This window comes from Cryptotermes secundus, unplaced genomic scaffold (genome assembly GCF_002891405.2).
Source record: "Cryptotermes secundus unplaced genomic scaffold, Csec_1.0 scaffold3455, whole genome shotgun sequence".
Classification (NCBI taxonomy): domain Eukaryota; kingdom Metazoa; phylum Arthropoda; class Insecta; order Blattodea; family Kalotermitidae; genus Cryptotermes; species Cryptotermes secundus.
The window spans coordinates 728-15,216 of record NW_019724673.1 but is presented as its reverse complement, the minus strand read 5'-3'; the positions used below and the strand labels follow the sequence as shown (position 1 = coordinate 15,216).

At 40.8% G+C, this 14,489-nt stretch overlaps 1 protein-coding gene across 1 annotated transcript in view; it reads left to right on the top strand.

Annotated features, from left to right (window-relative positions):
• The window catches only part of LOC111862629 (probable phospholipid-transporting ATPase IIB), a gene marked incomplete at its 3' end in the record, with an annotated part of 20,873 nt that extends 6,883 nt beyond the window's left edge, over window positions 1–13,990 (top strand). Inside the window, exons 3-7 of the mRNA XM_033750732.1 lie at window positions 11,219–11,363; window positions 11,932–12,045; window positions 12,143–12,301; window positions 13,437–13,718; window positions 13,885–13,990. Of these exons, the coding sequence (XP_033606623.1) occupies window positions 11,219–11,363; window positions 11,932–12,045; window positions 12,143–12,301; window positions 13,437–13,718; window positions 13,885–13,990 (806 nt within the window). The remainder of the gene's footprint in view (window positions 1–11,218; window positions 11,364–11,931; window positions 12,046–12,142; window positions 12,302–13,436; window positions 13,719–13,884) is intronic.
• Between the last annotated feature and the right edge of the window lie 499 nt (window positions 13,991–14,489).

Here is a 14,489-nt window from a genome sequence, read left to right as displayed (position 1 = left end):
CACCAGGACTGTGACAATCAGAGGCAAAGAAGTGGTGAAGCCTGTTTCAGTGTTGGACTACAATAAGTCAATGATAGGTGTTGATTTGAAGGACCAACTCCTCCACTCCTATTTGATTGAGAGGAAAAAAATGAACAAGTGGTATATGAAGCTATTTCGCAGGCTCCTGAACACCTCAGTTCTGAATGCGCTGATAATATATAAGAGTAACACAGGCAAAAATATAGATCAGTTGTCATTCAGAATTGAGTTGGTTGAGGGACTTTTCGTGAAGTACGCGAGTGCCGTTGAACACAAAATGCCGGGTCGACATGCGTCGGATAACAGTGTGCCCCGTTTGACAGAACGACACTTTATAAGTAGAATTCCACCGAGGTCAACGAAAGCAAGGCCACAGAGGCGGTGTGTTGTCTGCACGAAACATGGGAAGAAGAAGGAAACGGTGTACTGGTGTGAAGCATGTGACGTGGGACTCTGCATCGAGTGTTTTCGCGACTACCACACCAAGCTGAATTTCTAAGGTAATTCGATACTATTGTTCATAATTTTTATAAGCTTACCATGCCAAAAATAATACTAAAAACTGTAAATTACAATGTCGGATTCTATATTCTTTCTAGTTAAAAGCAACGATACTTTCGATTGTTTATCACAAAAATTGTATAAATTACAGCATTTTTACTAACACGATAACAGTGTTAATCCTCCTGGAGCGAAGGGCATTTAAATATCCTCCGTTACGGAAAAGCGATTACGATTTAAATACCCAGGAGTTGAAAGGTTAAAGAAAAAACAGCCCTCTGATTTGTAATGATGTCCAGCTGTCAGCCAAATCACAGGAACTGAAGATCGACTGGATTGGTGTATCTATAACACCCTTGACTTTTATTTAGGAGGGTTTTTTTTTTCTAATGGGGCTGGGACTAAGTCCCTTGTACTGCGGCCACTTCTGGCCTATTGTACCAGCCCCAGATCACAGGTGATACTCAGTTTGAACTTTAGCCAAGACACCGGCTATCTTAACTGAGATGTTTTATAGTTTCCTTAGCCCTTTCAGACATTAGCCAGAATAATACCCCTGTTAGGCCACAACCACTACTTCCAAATCCTTTCTAATTCATTATTCATGTCTCGGCTTACCTCTGAAAACTTTGTAGTCCAGTTACTGACAGTTTTATAAAATAACCCACAGAAGCACCTAGGAACTAGATTTCTCTTACCCTCAATTTCAGGAAATGTAATGATATCAGTGTATGACACATCATCTGATTCTTTACAAGCACTCTTGTCCTCACATCCCATGATTGACGAACATTTAAAAAGCCTTTTCAGCAATGCCACGTTTCCTTTGTGAGTTTACATGTTTCCTGGACAAAGAAGGTGAGATAATTTATATATTGTGACATGTCTGCTGAAAGCCAAGATAGCAGAACCAGAAGAGATGGCTGTTGCTAGGCAGTGACCTGTAAACATAATTCCACGGCAACCAGATGACGTGACCACTGAAACAGATACACGGACACAACAATAGAGGAACCGTTGGAAGCAATGTTTTTGGATGGGTCTGCCCTGAGGACGAGCTGAACACACCAAGAGAGAGTCCTCAAAGCGGACAAACCAGTCTTAGCCTGAGGTATTTGTTAGACGCTCATCCCCTGGCAGAGATGTGAGAAGTGGGGGAGTCCCCATTGCTGTAAGCTGTTGTGTGGGGCCGCGCCATAGCTCGAGCGGTTAGTCGCTGGCTTCCCACCACAGTGGCCTGGGTTTGATCCTGGGTCTGGTCAAGTGGGATTTGTGGTGGACAAAGTGGCACTGGGGCAGATTTTCTCCGTGTCCTTCGGTTTCCCTTACCAATCTTCAATCTTCATTCCACCAATTGCTCCACAATCACCCTCACCTAACATCTGGGGCTAGTACAATAGGCCATAAGTGGCCACAGTACAAGGGACTTAGTTCCACCCCACTAGCAATAAAAAAAAGGCTGTTTTGTATCAACGCCTAATAAAGGTGTAGAAGACGTAGCATGTGCTAATCAGACATTTATCTCTCTCTCTCTCTCACTCTCCCCCCATCTCACCTATAAATAACCCATGAGAAACCTGTTGGCAGCACAGGATATTTTATCCATGCTGTGAATGTTATCAGTTGAAGTAGGTACGTGATAAGGAAGACCTCTGTTCCAGCCATCCCTCATAATACGTCCGCATCTCGTGAACAAAACTGAGGATGAAATATCTGATGCCGTGTTCCTACATAAGTGTGTCCAGTCCTTTACTCTGCAAGTTGTTGTTTCTTTTCCTACAGCTTACCGCTATTCATCATCATGTTACTCACCATTATTTCACATAATATTGCATTTTAATTAATGTTTTATATGTATTAACCCATATTAACTTATGTATAAATAAAACTGAACAGAAAGAAAATTTGGTGGGTTGTTTTATGATGTCAGTATTTAGACTATGTAATGTCTAATAATAGAATGACTGATTAATAATGAATCAGAAAAGATATAGAAGGAAGTGTTCATGGCCTAATTGAAGTACTATGCCAGCACTTGCCTGGAGAGACAAGAAAAACATGAGAAACCTCAGTCAGAATAGTCAGTGTTCCCGCTGAGACTTAAACAAAGTGCCTCCTGAAGTCAAGTTAAGGTTACAACTAGACCAACCTGCTCAGTAATACATATAAAAATCACACTGTTGAAATATGTACATAGCAGCTATGTATCTTCATCAACAACAGTAACGAAGGCAAATGTCAATTGTCAGTGTTCTAGATAAAAATATATACTACTGGAAAGTTCCTGGACTGTTATTGTTATAAGTGCCTCAGTGAAAGAAGATGAGAGGGGTGACCAAGGTCACAATTCCACAAGCTTATTGCATCAGTCTGCCACATGATGCTATGCTGTGAACACGAGTGCTTTTTCGACTTTGCGTTTCACTTTATCTGTGATGAATGGCAAAATTGAGCAACATATCTGCATCAAGTTTTGCGTGAAACTAGGTAAATCTGCAACTGAAACCCTTGAAATGCTTTGTGAAGCTTTTAGAGAGCAATCTTTAAGCAGGACAGCTGTTTTTGAATGACATTCACGTTTCGAGGCCGGTTGAGTGTCAGTTGAAGATGAAGAAAGTTCATTGTGACCAAGCACCACCAAAATGACAGAAAATATTTAAAAAAAAGATGGAGAACTCATCCATGAAGACTGTCGCGGAACAATCCATGAGCTCGCGGACAGTGTTGGGATCAGTTATGGAGCCTGCCAGGAGATCTTAACAGAAAATTTGAACACGCGCCACATTGCCCCGAAGTTTGTTCCCCAACTCTTCACATGATCAAAAGCAGCAGCACGTAAACATATGTCTTGAGCTACAGGAGAAGGCTAATGAGGACCCAACTTTTATCTCTAGGATTATAATGGGTGACGAAAGTTGGATTTATGGCTATGATCCAGAAACAAAGCAACAGTATCAAAGTGGAAGAGCCCACAATCACCAAGAGCAAAAAAAGCCTGGTAGGTCTGAAGTTCAACAAAGAGCATGCTCATTGTTTTTTTTCCTACATGAAGGGGATTGTTCACAGTGAATTTATTCCTCCTTACACTACAGTCATTTCTGACTTTTACTGTGACGTTTTGGGATGCTTGAGAGAAAATGCGCAATGAAAAATACCAGAACTTTGATGCAACCACAGCTGGCTCTTTCATCACAACAACATGCCCACCCACATGTCCCTGAAAACCACAGAGTTTGTGACTAACAACAACATGATTATCGTTCCCCATCCTCCTTGCTTGCTGAACTTAGCCCCTTGTGATTTTGCTTTGTTTCCCAAATTGAAAATCAGACTGAAGGGACAATATTTTGAAGCAGTGTTTGACACTGAAAGGGAACAGCAAGTGGTACTTGACAGCATTAAGGAAAATTACTTCCATGGTGTTTTTGAAGCCTGGAAGAAATGTTGGTATTGCTGTATACATTCCGAAGGAGATGGTAGCCAAAATTGAGTAAGTTAAGCCAGCATTTTTTTTTACCTAGTCCAGGAACTTTGTGATGACAGTGATTCATTCTACCCACAGAAGGTAAAGTGACATTTCTGGTTAAGCATCATGTCATGAAGACATATAGGGAAGTGGAGGTAAAGCGCCATACATTCTTAATCTTGGCACTAGTTGGAGGTGAGTGGTCAGATTCATGCCCCAGCCAGTTTACCTATTGGGAAATATGCCCTATTTACATTGCCTAATATAAAATTATTTTCCCTTGTAGTCTGTTAAATTCTGTCTTGTTTAAAGATGTTTGGAAAGAATTATACCTTAATCATGTTTACACATTTTGTCAGGTGTAATATATAGATTTGAGCTTCATATGAATTTTGGTTTGTATTAAAGTGATACACACCTAATTAAATTTTCTCAGTGACTTCTGTGTGGAGTGTGTGCAGTGCAATTGTTTCTTAGTGGTGATGATGTATTCAGTTGCTGCATTTGCAGCCATTGGTATGGACAGCTCAGAAAACACCATTCCTCTGTTGCTGCTTATGGACCATTACTTAGCAAGTGCTGTTGTATAGTTGCTTATTTCGCGGTTGATGCCTAGCAACGGGTCTACATGCCACATTGCTTCCTCCTTAAGGCTCTATGTTCCACATAGCTTACAGGCGTGCCACCCCTTCTTTTCCAAGGGCTGTGCTTGTGACAACCGTGAATGGCCTCACCTTCCCCATGGCTCGGTTCTCACAGTGATTACCCTCCAGTGTAACCGCCCACCCTCTCTTTAGGCTTCTTGCCCACAAGGTGGTTGCCACATGTCACTTTGACTGCCCTACCTGGTGTTGCCTCCGTTGAAGTTGTTAGGTCGTGGCTGGTTTCGGCTTGACCAGGCTCCACCGCTTCTTCCGGCTCCACCGCTTCCTCCTTCTGTTGCTGATTACGGGATTGGGATTTCCCGCATAGAACCTGATATTATGGGCGCCAGCAAACAGCTAGGTGCTGTTTGCGATTCATTTTAAAGGAGGGAAGGCGTGAGTGGGGTGGAAGCTGGCGATGGGTTCGACTAGCTCCTGGCGATGAGTCTCTGCTCAGGTCGGCTAAGGGTCAGGCTTGGACAAGTGAGGGTGAAGCACTTCTGACCAACACAATGCACTTTGCCACTGGAACACTTTATTGTTTCACACAGTCACTCGGAGTCAAAAATCTACACTATCAGGTTTAGTTTCGGCTCCCAAGCCGCCAGTGCTGTACTTGCCAAAATTATTTAGTTTAACGCGCAAGTATATTCGCGGGGTTTATCTCCGTCACGTTCGAAAGTTTTTAGTAGACTCCTCAATCTTAAACTGGACTCTCTGCCGAGCCAGAGGTCCTAACTTAATTGTATCCGCCTCCTCTCTTCTCCTCCTAAATTCCCGGATAGGTGGATTCAAATAAGAGGAGTTGGCTTAATTTTTGTTCCGGCCAGTGACCGATTGTTTTAGAAGCAGTTTCGGCCTAAAATCCCAAACAGCGAAATTGACAGAGATGTAACTTATGAGGGTCGCTAATGAACCCCTGGCCCTCCCACTGTTGACTTATGACTGTCACGTCTCGAATTCTCAAAGTGTCTTGCCGTCGTAAGTCAACTTCTGAATTTCTAAAGAAACTCAGTGGGGGTTCCATGAAGTATCATTTCTGCCCTTTTTCGAAGCAACACCAGATGTTTTGAAGCAAGAACTAACAGATGTCTTTGTCCGCGGAAGTTCGGTCTATCTGTTTGCTCTGACTGTGTCTTCCTGTTTCTTAGTAATTCTTACAATTCTACTTTATACGTAAGCTACTGAAATAAAAAGAGGGGGGAAGGATTTCAATGGTTCGGTTACACCAGGTGCCCCTGTTGCTCCTTTCTTAAGGTCGCTCGTCCCGAGCTGTTCCCTGATATGATGCAAGCTGACTCAGGTTTACCACCTTTATCTTTTCCGAGGGATATGCCGTGGACATCTCTTCTTTCATTTTGGACAGGGCCAACCCCTCCACAATGTCCAGTGGCTCGCTTCACAACCTAAAACTCAAAAGAGTTTGTCCAAGGGCCTCATGTAATGTCTTCACGCTTCCCAGACGTAGCTCCTAACTCCTGCTTCATCCTCTGTTACCGTTGCCCTCTCCTTCCTCAGAAATAGCTGCCATCTTGCACCTTGCTCCTTTATTCAATTGTTGTATTCCTGGCACGTCCATCCTTTAGGGGCTCCTCTTGCAACATTGTCCCTGCCTGGTCTGTGACAACCATGTCTCTTGCACAGTCCAGGAACTGTACATCAGATCAACTGTACTTGGACAGCAGCCAACTTCTGCCATCACCCACCCTTGCCCTGGGTCCATTTCTTTGGCCTTCCACAAAGCCGTACAACCAAACGTCAGTCTCCCAGTGCCCCAATTATCTCCACTTCCATCTCTTCTAGACACGTTTCCATCTTGATTTCTACTTTCCCCTGATTCCCCTCAATCTGCTCTAGGCATGCCTCAATCATCTCTAGACTAACGTCCATCAGAACGTCCATCCTTTCTTGGCCGCCTTTCATTGTGGCCATCAACTCCTCACTGTTGGTTCTCATTTCTTTTGGGTTGAAAGCCAACTTTAGCAGATAGAGGGTGTCTTGTGGTCAGCGCAACAAATCCCCACAGCTGTTAATTTCGGTTTTCTAGACCAGAGCCGCTGTTTCCTTGCAATAGCTCCTCAGTTATCCTCACAAGGCTGACTGGACCCAATTCCAGACCCACTACTTCTCAGAAAATCTGGTAGCGTGGGAAATCAAATCTGGACCTCTGGATCTGTAGCCAGAAGCTCTGATTAACTTTGCCGACAAGTGGCAGTCACTCGGTCAATATAGTTTGCTTGTGGACTAGAACCACAGAGTTATTTTTTTGTTTCGCTATTTAAAGTGCACATAATATTAAATTTAACGTTTTCATGTGGAACCATGTTTTTACTTGTAACAACTCCGTGTAATGTTTTGTATAACTAATGCCTCAGAGCTCAGCCCTTCTTGAAAAGCCACAAAGGATACAGCTACTCGAGAATTTCTCAACATTTTATGGAATCCAAAGGCTCATTACCCTGTTCACAAGAGCCCTCCACTGGTCCCTATTCTGAGCCAGAGCAATCCAGTCTGTGCTGCCCCATCCTGTCTTTCATAAATCCATCTTAATATTACCCTCCTGCCTATGTCTAGGTCTGCCTAGTGTTCTCTTTCCTCCTGTCTTTCTGACCAAAATCCTATACACATTCCGTTCCTCCAGATGTGTTACATGCAGTATACATTTCATCCTCCATGGCTTGATCATTCTAATTATACTTGGCGAAGAATACAAGTTATGAAGTTCATCTTAAGCAGCTTTCACCAACCTCCTGTCACTTTCATCTCTTTTTGGTCAAAATAATCCCCTCAACACCCTGTTCTCAGACACCCTCATCCTATGTTCCTACCTTAATGTCAGAGACCAAGTTTCACACCCATGCAAAACAACAGGCAAAATTATTGTTTTGTATATTTTAGGCAGCATGTGAAAAATAAAGAGGTTTTGGACTGAATGATAGCAAGCAGCACTCAAATTCAGTCTCCTCTTACTTTTCTTTTGAATCAAATTTTGATTTATTACTGCCGTTCTCAAATATTTTAACTGTGCCACATTTTCAAAGAACCTGTTAGCTATCTTTATGTTATGATTTTGCTGCACATTCTAGTGACAAGAGAGCAACATATTCTAGTTTTCTCTGTGCTTACTTTTAGACCAACTACCTTACTAGCATCACATAAATTCTCTTTGTTTTTCTTTATGTTATCTCCCAGTGGGGACACGCGGTAGTGTAGTTGGTTCAGGCACTATGCTACAAGCCAGAAGGTCGCAGGTTCAGGTCTTGATGAGGTCATTAGAGTTTTTCAATTCACCTAATCTTCCCAGCCACACTATGGCCCTGGGGTCGACTCAGCCTCTAACAGAAATGAGTACCAGGAATTAATTAAATAATTTTCCTGGGGAGTAAAGCATGACTGGCGCGTAAGGCTGACAACCTTACCACCATCTTTGAGCTGATTGTCTAGATAATGTGGGACCCTCAATGTGTCACAACCCTATGGGCCTTCACGGCCTGTTACAGGGATAACTATACTTTATTTCTTCTTCTTCTTTTTCTTTTTTATCTCCAAGTATACTCACATCATTAACATGCACCAGCAGCTGATGTGTGACTTTTAATTTCAGTCCCACCCGGTTTTCATGTACCTTTCTAATGGCATATTCAAAAGTAAGGTTGAAAAGCAATGGCAAAAAAGGATTTCCTATTTTTAGACAATTTTGGATAGGAAACATATCAGACAAACCTTTTCCTATATGGACTTTACTATGGGTTTCATTTAGACACATTTTATTCACCCTAACTAGTTTCATGGGTACCCGAAATACTACGGGAATATTGTAGGTGTACAATACTTCCCTCCCAACTATATCATAGACTTTCTTGAAGTGTATGAATAGCTGATGTTCTCTCTCATTGTACTCCCAATTTTTTCTCCAAAATCTGACAAATGTAAAAAATTTGATCAGTAGTTGTTCTGTTATGTTGAAACTCACGCTGATGATCCCAGTAAATTTGTCTGTGGATGGACAGAACCTTGAGGGTGGGATATTGGAAAAAAATGTGTGTGAAGTTGATTCCTTGATAATTACTACAAGCAGTTTTATATAGTTTTTCTTGTAAATTCGTAAAATAATGTACTTTTCCACTGATCAAGCAATTCTTCATCACTTCAGATAAATTTAATGAGTTATCTCAGACTGTAATGTTTCACTTCCTGCTTGAATCACTTCTGCCAGAATTTGATCTCTACCTGACAATTTATACTTTTTCAAATTTGCAGTAGCAGTTTCAACCTCAAAAGGAGTAGGGTCAGGCTGAGCTGTATGTATTTATATCTGCCTAACATCACTGACCCTAATGTACATTCAATATCTAAAAGTGGTTGTTCCATCTTTTCAAAATGTGGATTTTGAAGCAGATCATCATACTCTTCTAGGTTATGTTTTGAGTAAAGAACAAAGAAATCATTCGTTACAGAATAAGAAGTTGAATATAATATGAAAGGAGCCTTTTAATTGAAATAAAACCACGTTCATTGTTTATGTAAATATATATTTTTAAATTCTGTATTTTTTTTAAGTTTCCCGCCCCCCAGCGGCAGGTCGTGTCTCATACGCCATGCGTCTAATGCGTGTTGTCAGTTGTCACCCACTGGCTGTGAGAACAAGGAAGTATGGTGTAATAGTTATTATTCAGAAAGTAAAGTTTCATTCCAACAGCTTACGTGAGATGGGCGTTTATTATGGAGCCTTCAAGAATTAGTGTGGCGGAAACCGCATCAACAATCACCCTGGTGACAGAAGACATTCCCTTAATCCCCAAACATACTGATGACTTCTGTTCAAGGTTAGACACGAAGGAGAATATGTAGCATGTACAAGTGTTGACCAGATCGGTCGAAGGAGCAGGCACGCTTTCGTAATACCAAAGTGGCCCATGCATTTTCTATAGAACTTTTTGTAGTAAATATATTCAGGTTGTAATTTGCCAGTGCTTGCAGTACATTCAGTGAATAATTTGGGCGGTTCGAGTATGTAGTCGATCTGTGAAGAAAATATTTTACGTTTTGCCATGGGACAAGTAGTTACACAAGTTCGTGTAAGGAACAGGATTTTAGTCAAGCCACTGGTTTCACTGAAGTAAGAGTAAATTTTTGTTTTGTAGCCGGACACAAGGAAATTAACAACAACGGGAGTTTGAAATTATCTCATTGCCTAATTTATTTTTTTAGAACTCCCCCGCAAATATTCGGGCAGTTTGTATATTGCTGTTTTCACCAGCCTTATCGCAGGGTTGATAAGTCGATTTTGGGGAGGACGAGGTTGGATGAACGTTGTAGGACAGACAATTTTCGTATATGCGAGAAAGAAGGTAAAAAGGTAAAGCTGCCCCTGTAACAGGTCATGGAGGCCCATAGGTTTGTGAGACATCAAGACTGCTGCATATTCTAGACAGTTGGCTCAGAGATGGTGAGGTCAGCATTACATGCCAGCCACCCTTTCCCGCCAGAAGATTTCTGGTATTCATGTCTGGTAGAGGCTGAGGTGACCCCAGGGCCATAGTGTGGTTGGAAGGATTAAGTCAATTAAAAAATCCAGTGAAATCAGGAATGGAGCCCACTTCATTCTGGCTTCTAGCATAGTGCCTTAACGAACTATGCTACTGTATGCCCTCTGCATGAAAGAAATGGCATGTAAAGGAACTGTAGTTCCAAACGTTACTGGGTTAGTGAGGTAGTAACTTGTAGGTTCTAAACTGTTTAATGTGAAAGATCTTCACTGTAGCCAATCCTAAAGAAATGTCCCAACCACCAGTGAATGAATTATCTTTAATCAAACGTGCTGATTACTTCCAGGAACGTTTAAATGCTCAGGACATTTGTGCAGCATAATGCATGTTAAGCCCTATGAGATTTCTCATTCAAACATTCAGTACATTAGAAACCTGTGTTACCAAATGTCTCATTTACAGTCCTTGGTGTTCTGCCTTTGTTACACTTGCTGTTAGGTAATGGAAATTGTATGATTAAGACATCAGGGTAGAAACTTTGTTTCATGGAATTGTGAAACTGGGTAGTTCTTTGGAATTCCTTCAAAGTGTTTTGCATACCAAAACAGAGGCTAATGACTCATTTGGTAACCACAGTACAGAACTTCCTCATTTGCCTTGTTGGATAAGCTGTGTAATTTCAAAATTTATATAATGTATTTGAAAAATAAGAGGAAGTGTAACTTGGTCATTTATGGCTTGATACCTTAAGAAACCCATTAAGGTAGATTCTAAAGGTTTCTGATGGTGGTGTATAATACTCAGAATTACCAGATTTTTGGACTTTGTCAATCGTCCAGTATTCTAGAAACCAGAAAACGCAGCATTTCAGAAACTGGATCTGTTTCCGTCTTCAGGTGAAGGGACTACACCTCAGTTGGATCCCTTAGAAAGACCTAACCTCAGTCACTGGACCAGTGATCCAGTTTCTGAAACGTGTTTTCTAGTTTCTAGAATACCAGACAGTGGACAAAGTCCCGGATTTATGAAAAGATCTGTGTTCATATGTGTCCAAATTTTTTAAACTGTGTTATGAAATGATGAATCGTCCTTCCTAGATGTTGTTCGTGGTTATGGAGGAGATGCTGCCGAGAAAGAGAACTGAAATCTCGAACAGTTATTGTTGGTCATCCAGGTTCAGAGAAGTTCCCAGCAAATGTAATACGAAATCAGAAATACAATATTATAACATTTTTACCATTGGTAAGCATGGTAGTTCCATCTGATTTTAATTGCATGTGGCATTTAAAAATATCCTAATAGTATCGTTGTGGTTTGCGGGCTAGGCTAATTAATTTATGATTGAATTACGTAAAACTCAGTCAAACTGCAGATCATTATGTAAAACTCAGTCAAACTGCAGATCAGGTCCAGTGGCAGATTTCAGTGTTACATGTTGTTGAATCTGTGGAGTTTATTTTCAGTGTTCATAGTGAGATGACTAGCAATTCAGCGGTACTTTAACCATAGTGCAGAATTAATAATCCATGGAATTCCAATCTAATGTTAAAAATCTTGTCTATTAAGTGCCTAGAAAATAAAAATAACAGTGAAAATATCACAGTTATTGAATTCGATTAATTCCTCAGAATGATTCTACAAGATATACATTTCTGAAAAGTGTCATTTATTTGTGTTTTCAAAATTAATCATATCTCGGTAAATGTGCCCTTCCTGGCCTTTCTGTCTGAACATGGTTTTACTCATTATTTAGAAACCTTTGCTGTGGATGGTAAAACTGACACTGTTTGGATATTATTTATTGTTTCAGGTACTATTTCAGCAGTTCAAGTTTTTCTTGAATCTGTATTTTCTTGTGATGGCAACAAGTCAGTTCATACCTGATATCAGAATTGGATATCTCTACACATATTGGGGTCCTTTGGTAATATAACTTCGGACTAACATTGATGTAATATTGTATGTAACAGTTACAGTAACAGCTGTTTGGAACATAAATTTATTTGTCCATCATTTTGCAGACCTTTGTATTAACAGTGACAATATTCCGTGAAGCACTTGATGATATTCGTCGACATCGTAGGGACAAGGAAGTAAACAGTCAGAGGTACAGACGTGTGGTGAGAGGAAGAGAGACCTCAGAGCTTGTCCCATCTTCAAAGCTTCGTGTTGGAGATTTGGTTAGTATTTGTGAGTCGGGAAATTTATTGTATGATGCAGAATATGGTGTATGGGTACAGATGGAAGTAAAATATTAGAAAACAAAGAAGCAATGAGTGATACATCATTTATCTGTTCATTATGTATGAGTGTATGCAAGAAATGTAGTTGTACCCACTGTCTATGTGGGTCTTCTGATTCATGGAAAATCTAAAGGTTAGAGCCTTGTAATAGCTGAGGTGGGTTATTCACCAACTTCTAGCTTCAGAGACTCAGGGCAACCCATGTGGGATTTGTGGTGAAAATAAATGGCACTGGGGAAGATTTTACTCCAAATATCTGAGTTTTTCTTCTGCGAGTTGTCATTCCACCAGTGCTATATTCTCATCCATTATCATTAGCTGGTATAATAGGCCCATTTGTGGCCACAGCACTGAGGGACTCATTCTTGCCTCACATCAAGAACAAAAGAGAAGAAGTTTACAGCAGTGAATAAATTGTTCTCTCTGGTATGCGGAATTTGAGAATGTGCCAGTGGTGCACCATGTGTAGTGCACATGAGGTTCCCAAGTGTTATTCCGTAATGAAATGGTATCACATGTCAGAGTAAAGAGGATACATGACTAAGCCACATGCCAGTAGAAATGCAAGTCAGACACAGAAGCTGTGTGTGTTGCAGTATGGGTTCCTAGAGGACCCTAAGACAACTGTCTGTGGAGGTTACAGTACTGTATCAGATTCAGGAACAAAACAAACCTTAAACACTAAACTGTAAGTTAGTGTTTCAGTTGCTAGAGCCCCCCCCCCTTTTTTTGGTGAGATTTGAAGGTGAGATCACTAAGATATTGGTATTGTGCATTCTAGCTATCACACTTCTCTTGTTTTTGTGTCTTGATTATGAAATTTAAACCTTCTGAATTGATGTCAAACCTTATCCCTGTGTAAAGTAATTACTGATATATGAATATTCCTTTGTGATGTGAGCAATATTTTAAGGTGGATCATTTCTGTTTAATATTTATCACATATAGGCATATACTGTGGTTTAAATTTATATCCGAAAAATACACTTAGATGTGATATACACTTTTCTAGGTTTGACATTTTCATGAAGATGATAACTTGAGTGATACATTAGTCACAGAAATATTACAGGTGATCGTGGAGAAGGACCAGCGTGTCCCAGCAGATTTGGTTCTTCTGAGGACAACAGAGCGGTCAGGAGCATGTTTTGTGAGGACAGATCAGTTGGATGGTGAAACGGACTGGAAGCTAAGACTTGCTGTTCCAGCAACACAGAAACTGGAGTCAGATCTGCAACTTTTTGATATCAAAGCATCTCTCTTTGTCGAGAAACCACAACGAGACATTCACAGTTTCATAGGGACTTTTACAAGGGTATGTAATATACTTACGCAGACATTTGTATCTTTTACTGTTTGTTGATATATATTCTTAACATTCACAGTTTTATCTGTGGTGGAATTGAAGGTTTCTATCTGTGAGCAGAAAAACCTGTACATGATCTGACCAGGGGTCAAACTCGGGTGGATGTACAATACCTAATGATGTCTGAAAAGCTGAAAAGTAATGTGTGGTACAGTGTGTTCAGCAGTCAAGGAAACCTGACAACAACACACACCAGAAAACATATTTCTCCCGGAGTGCTGCTGTAGCTGCCATTAGCACTGATAAACACGCGCTGTCAGGTAGTCTGGTCTTGTCACTGTAGTAAGTCTCATTAATACTCGGTCTTTGTTAGAGGTGTCAATAGGCAGGTGACATACACAGCGTGTGTTGAAACTTTGGCAAGGAAGAAACTTACAGAAAATGTATCTGCAAGATTTGTGTAAATATCCTTACTCGCTAGTTCCCACAAAGTTGTGTGTATTCAAGCTTGTGAAAAAGTGGCAGGCCTCAGGTTTGATGTGTAACATAAAGAAGCAGTTGAAGAGGATTGTGTTGGCTGAAGAAAAGGTTTGGGATATTGAGGCATGACTACAGGCCCATTATTTTTCCACAAAACCATGAACTCTGACCGCTACATTAATGAGACACTGAATCTGTTCTTCAATCAGCTGACTGCTGAAGAAAGACAATATGGGTATTTTCAGCAAGACATCGCTACAGCACATACAGATAATGCAACCATGGTCACAATATGGGAAGTGTTTGAAGACAGAATAATCAGCAGGGGACTGTGGCCTC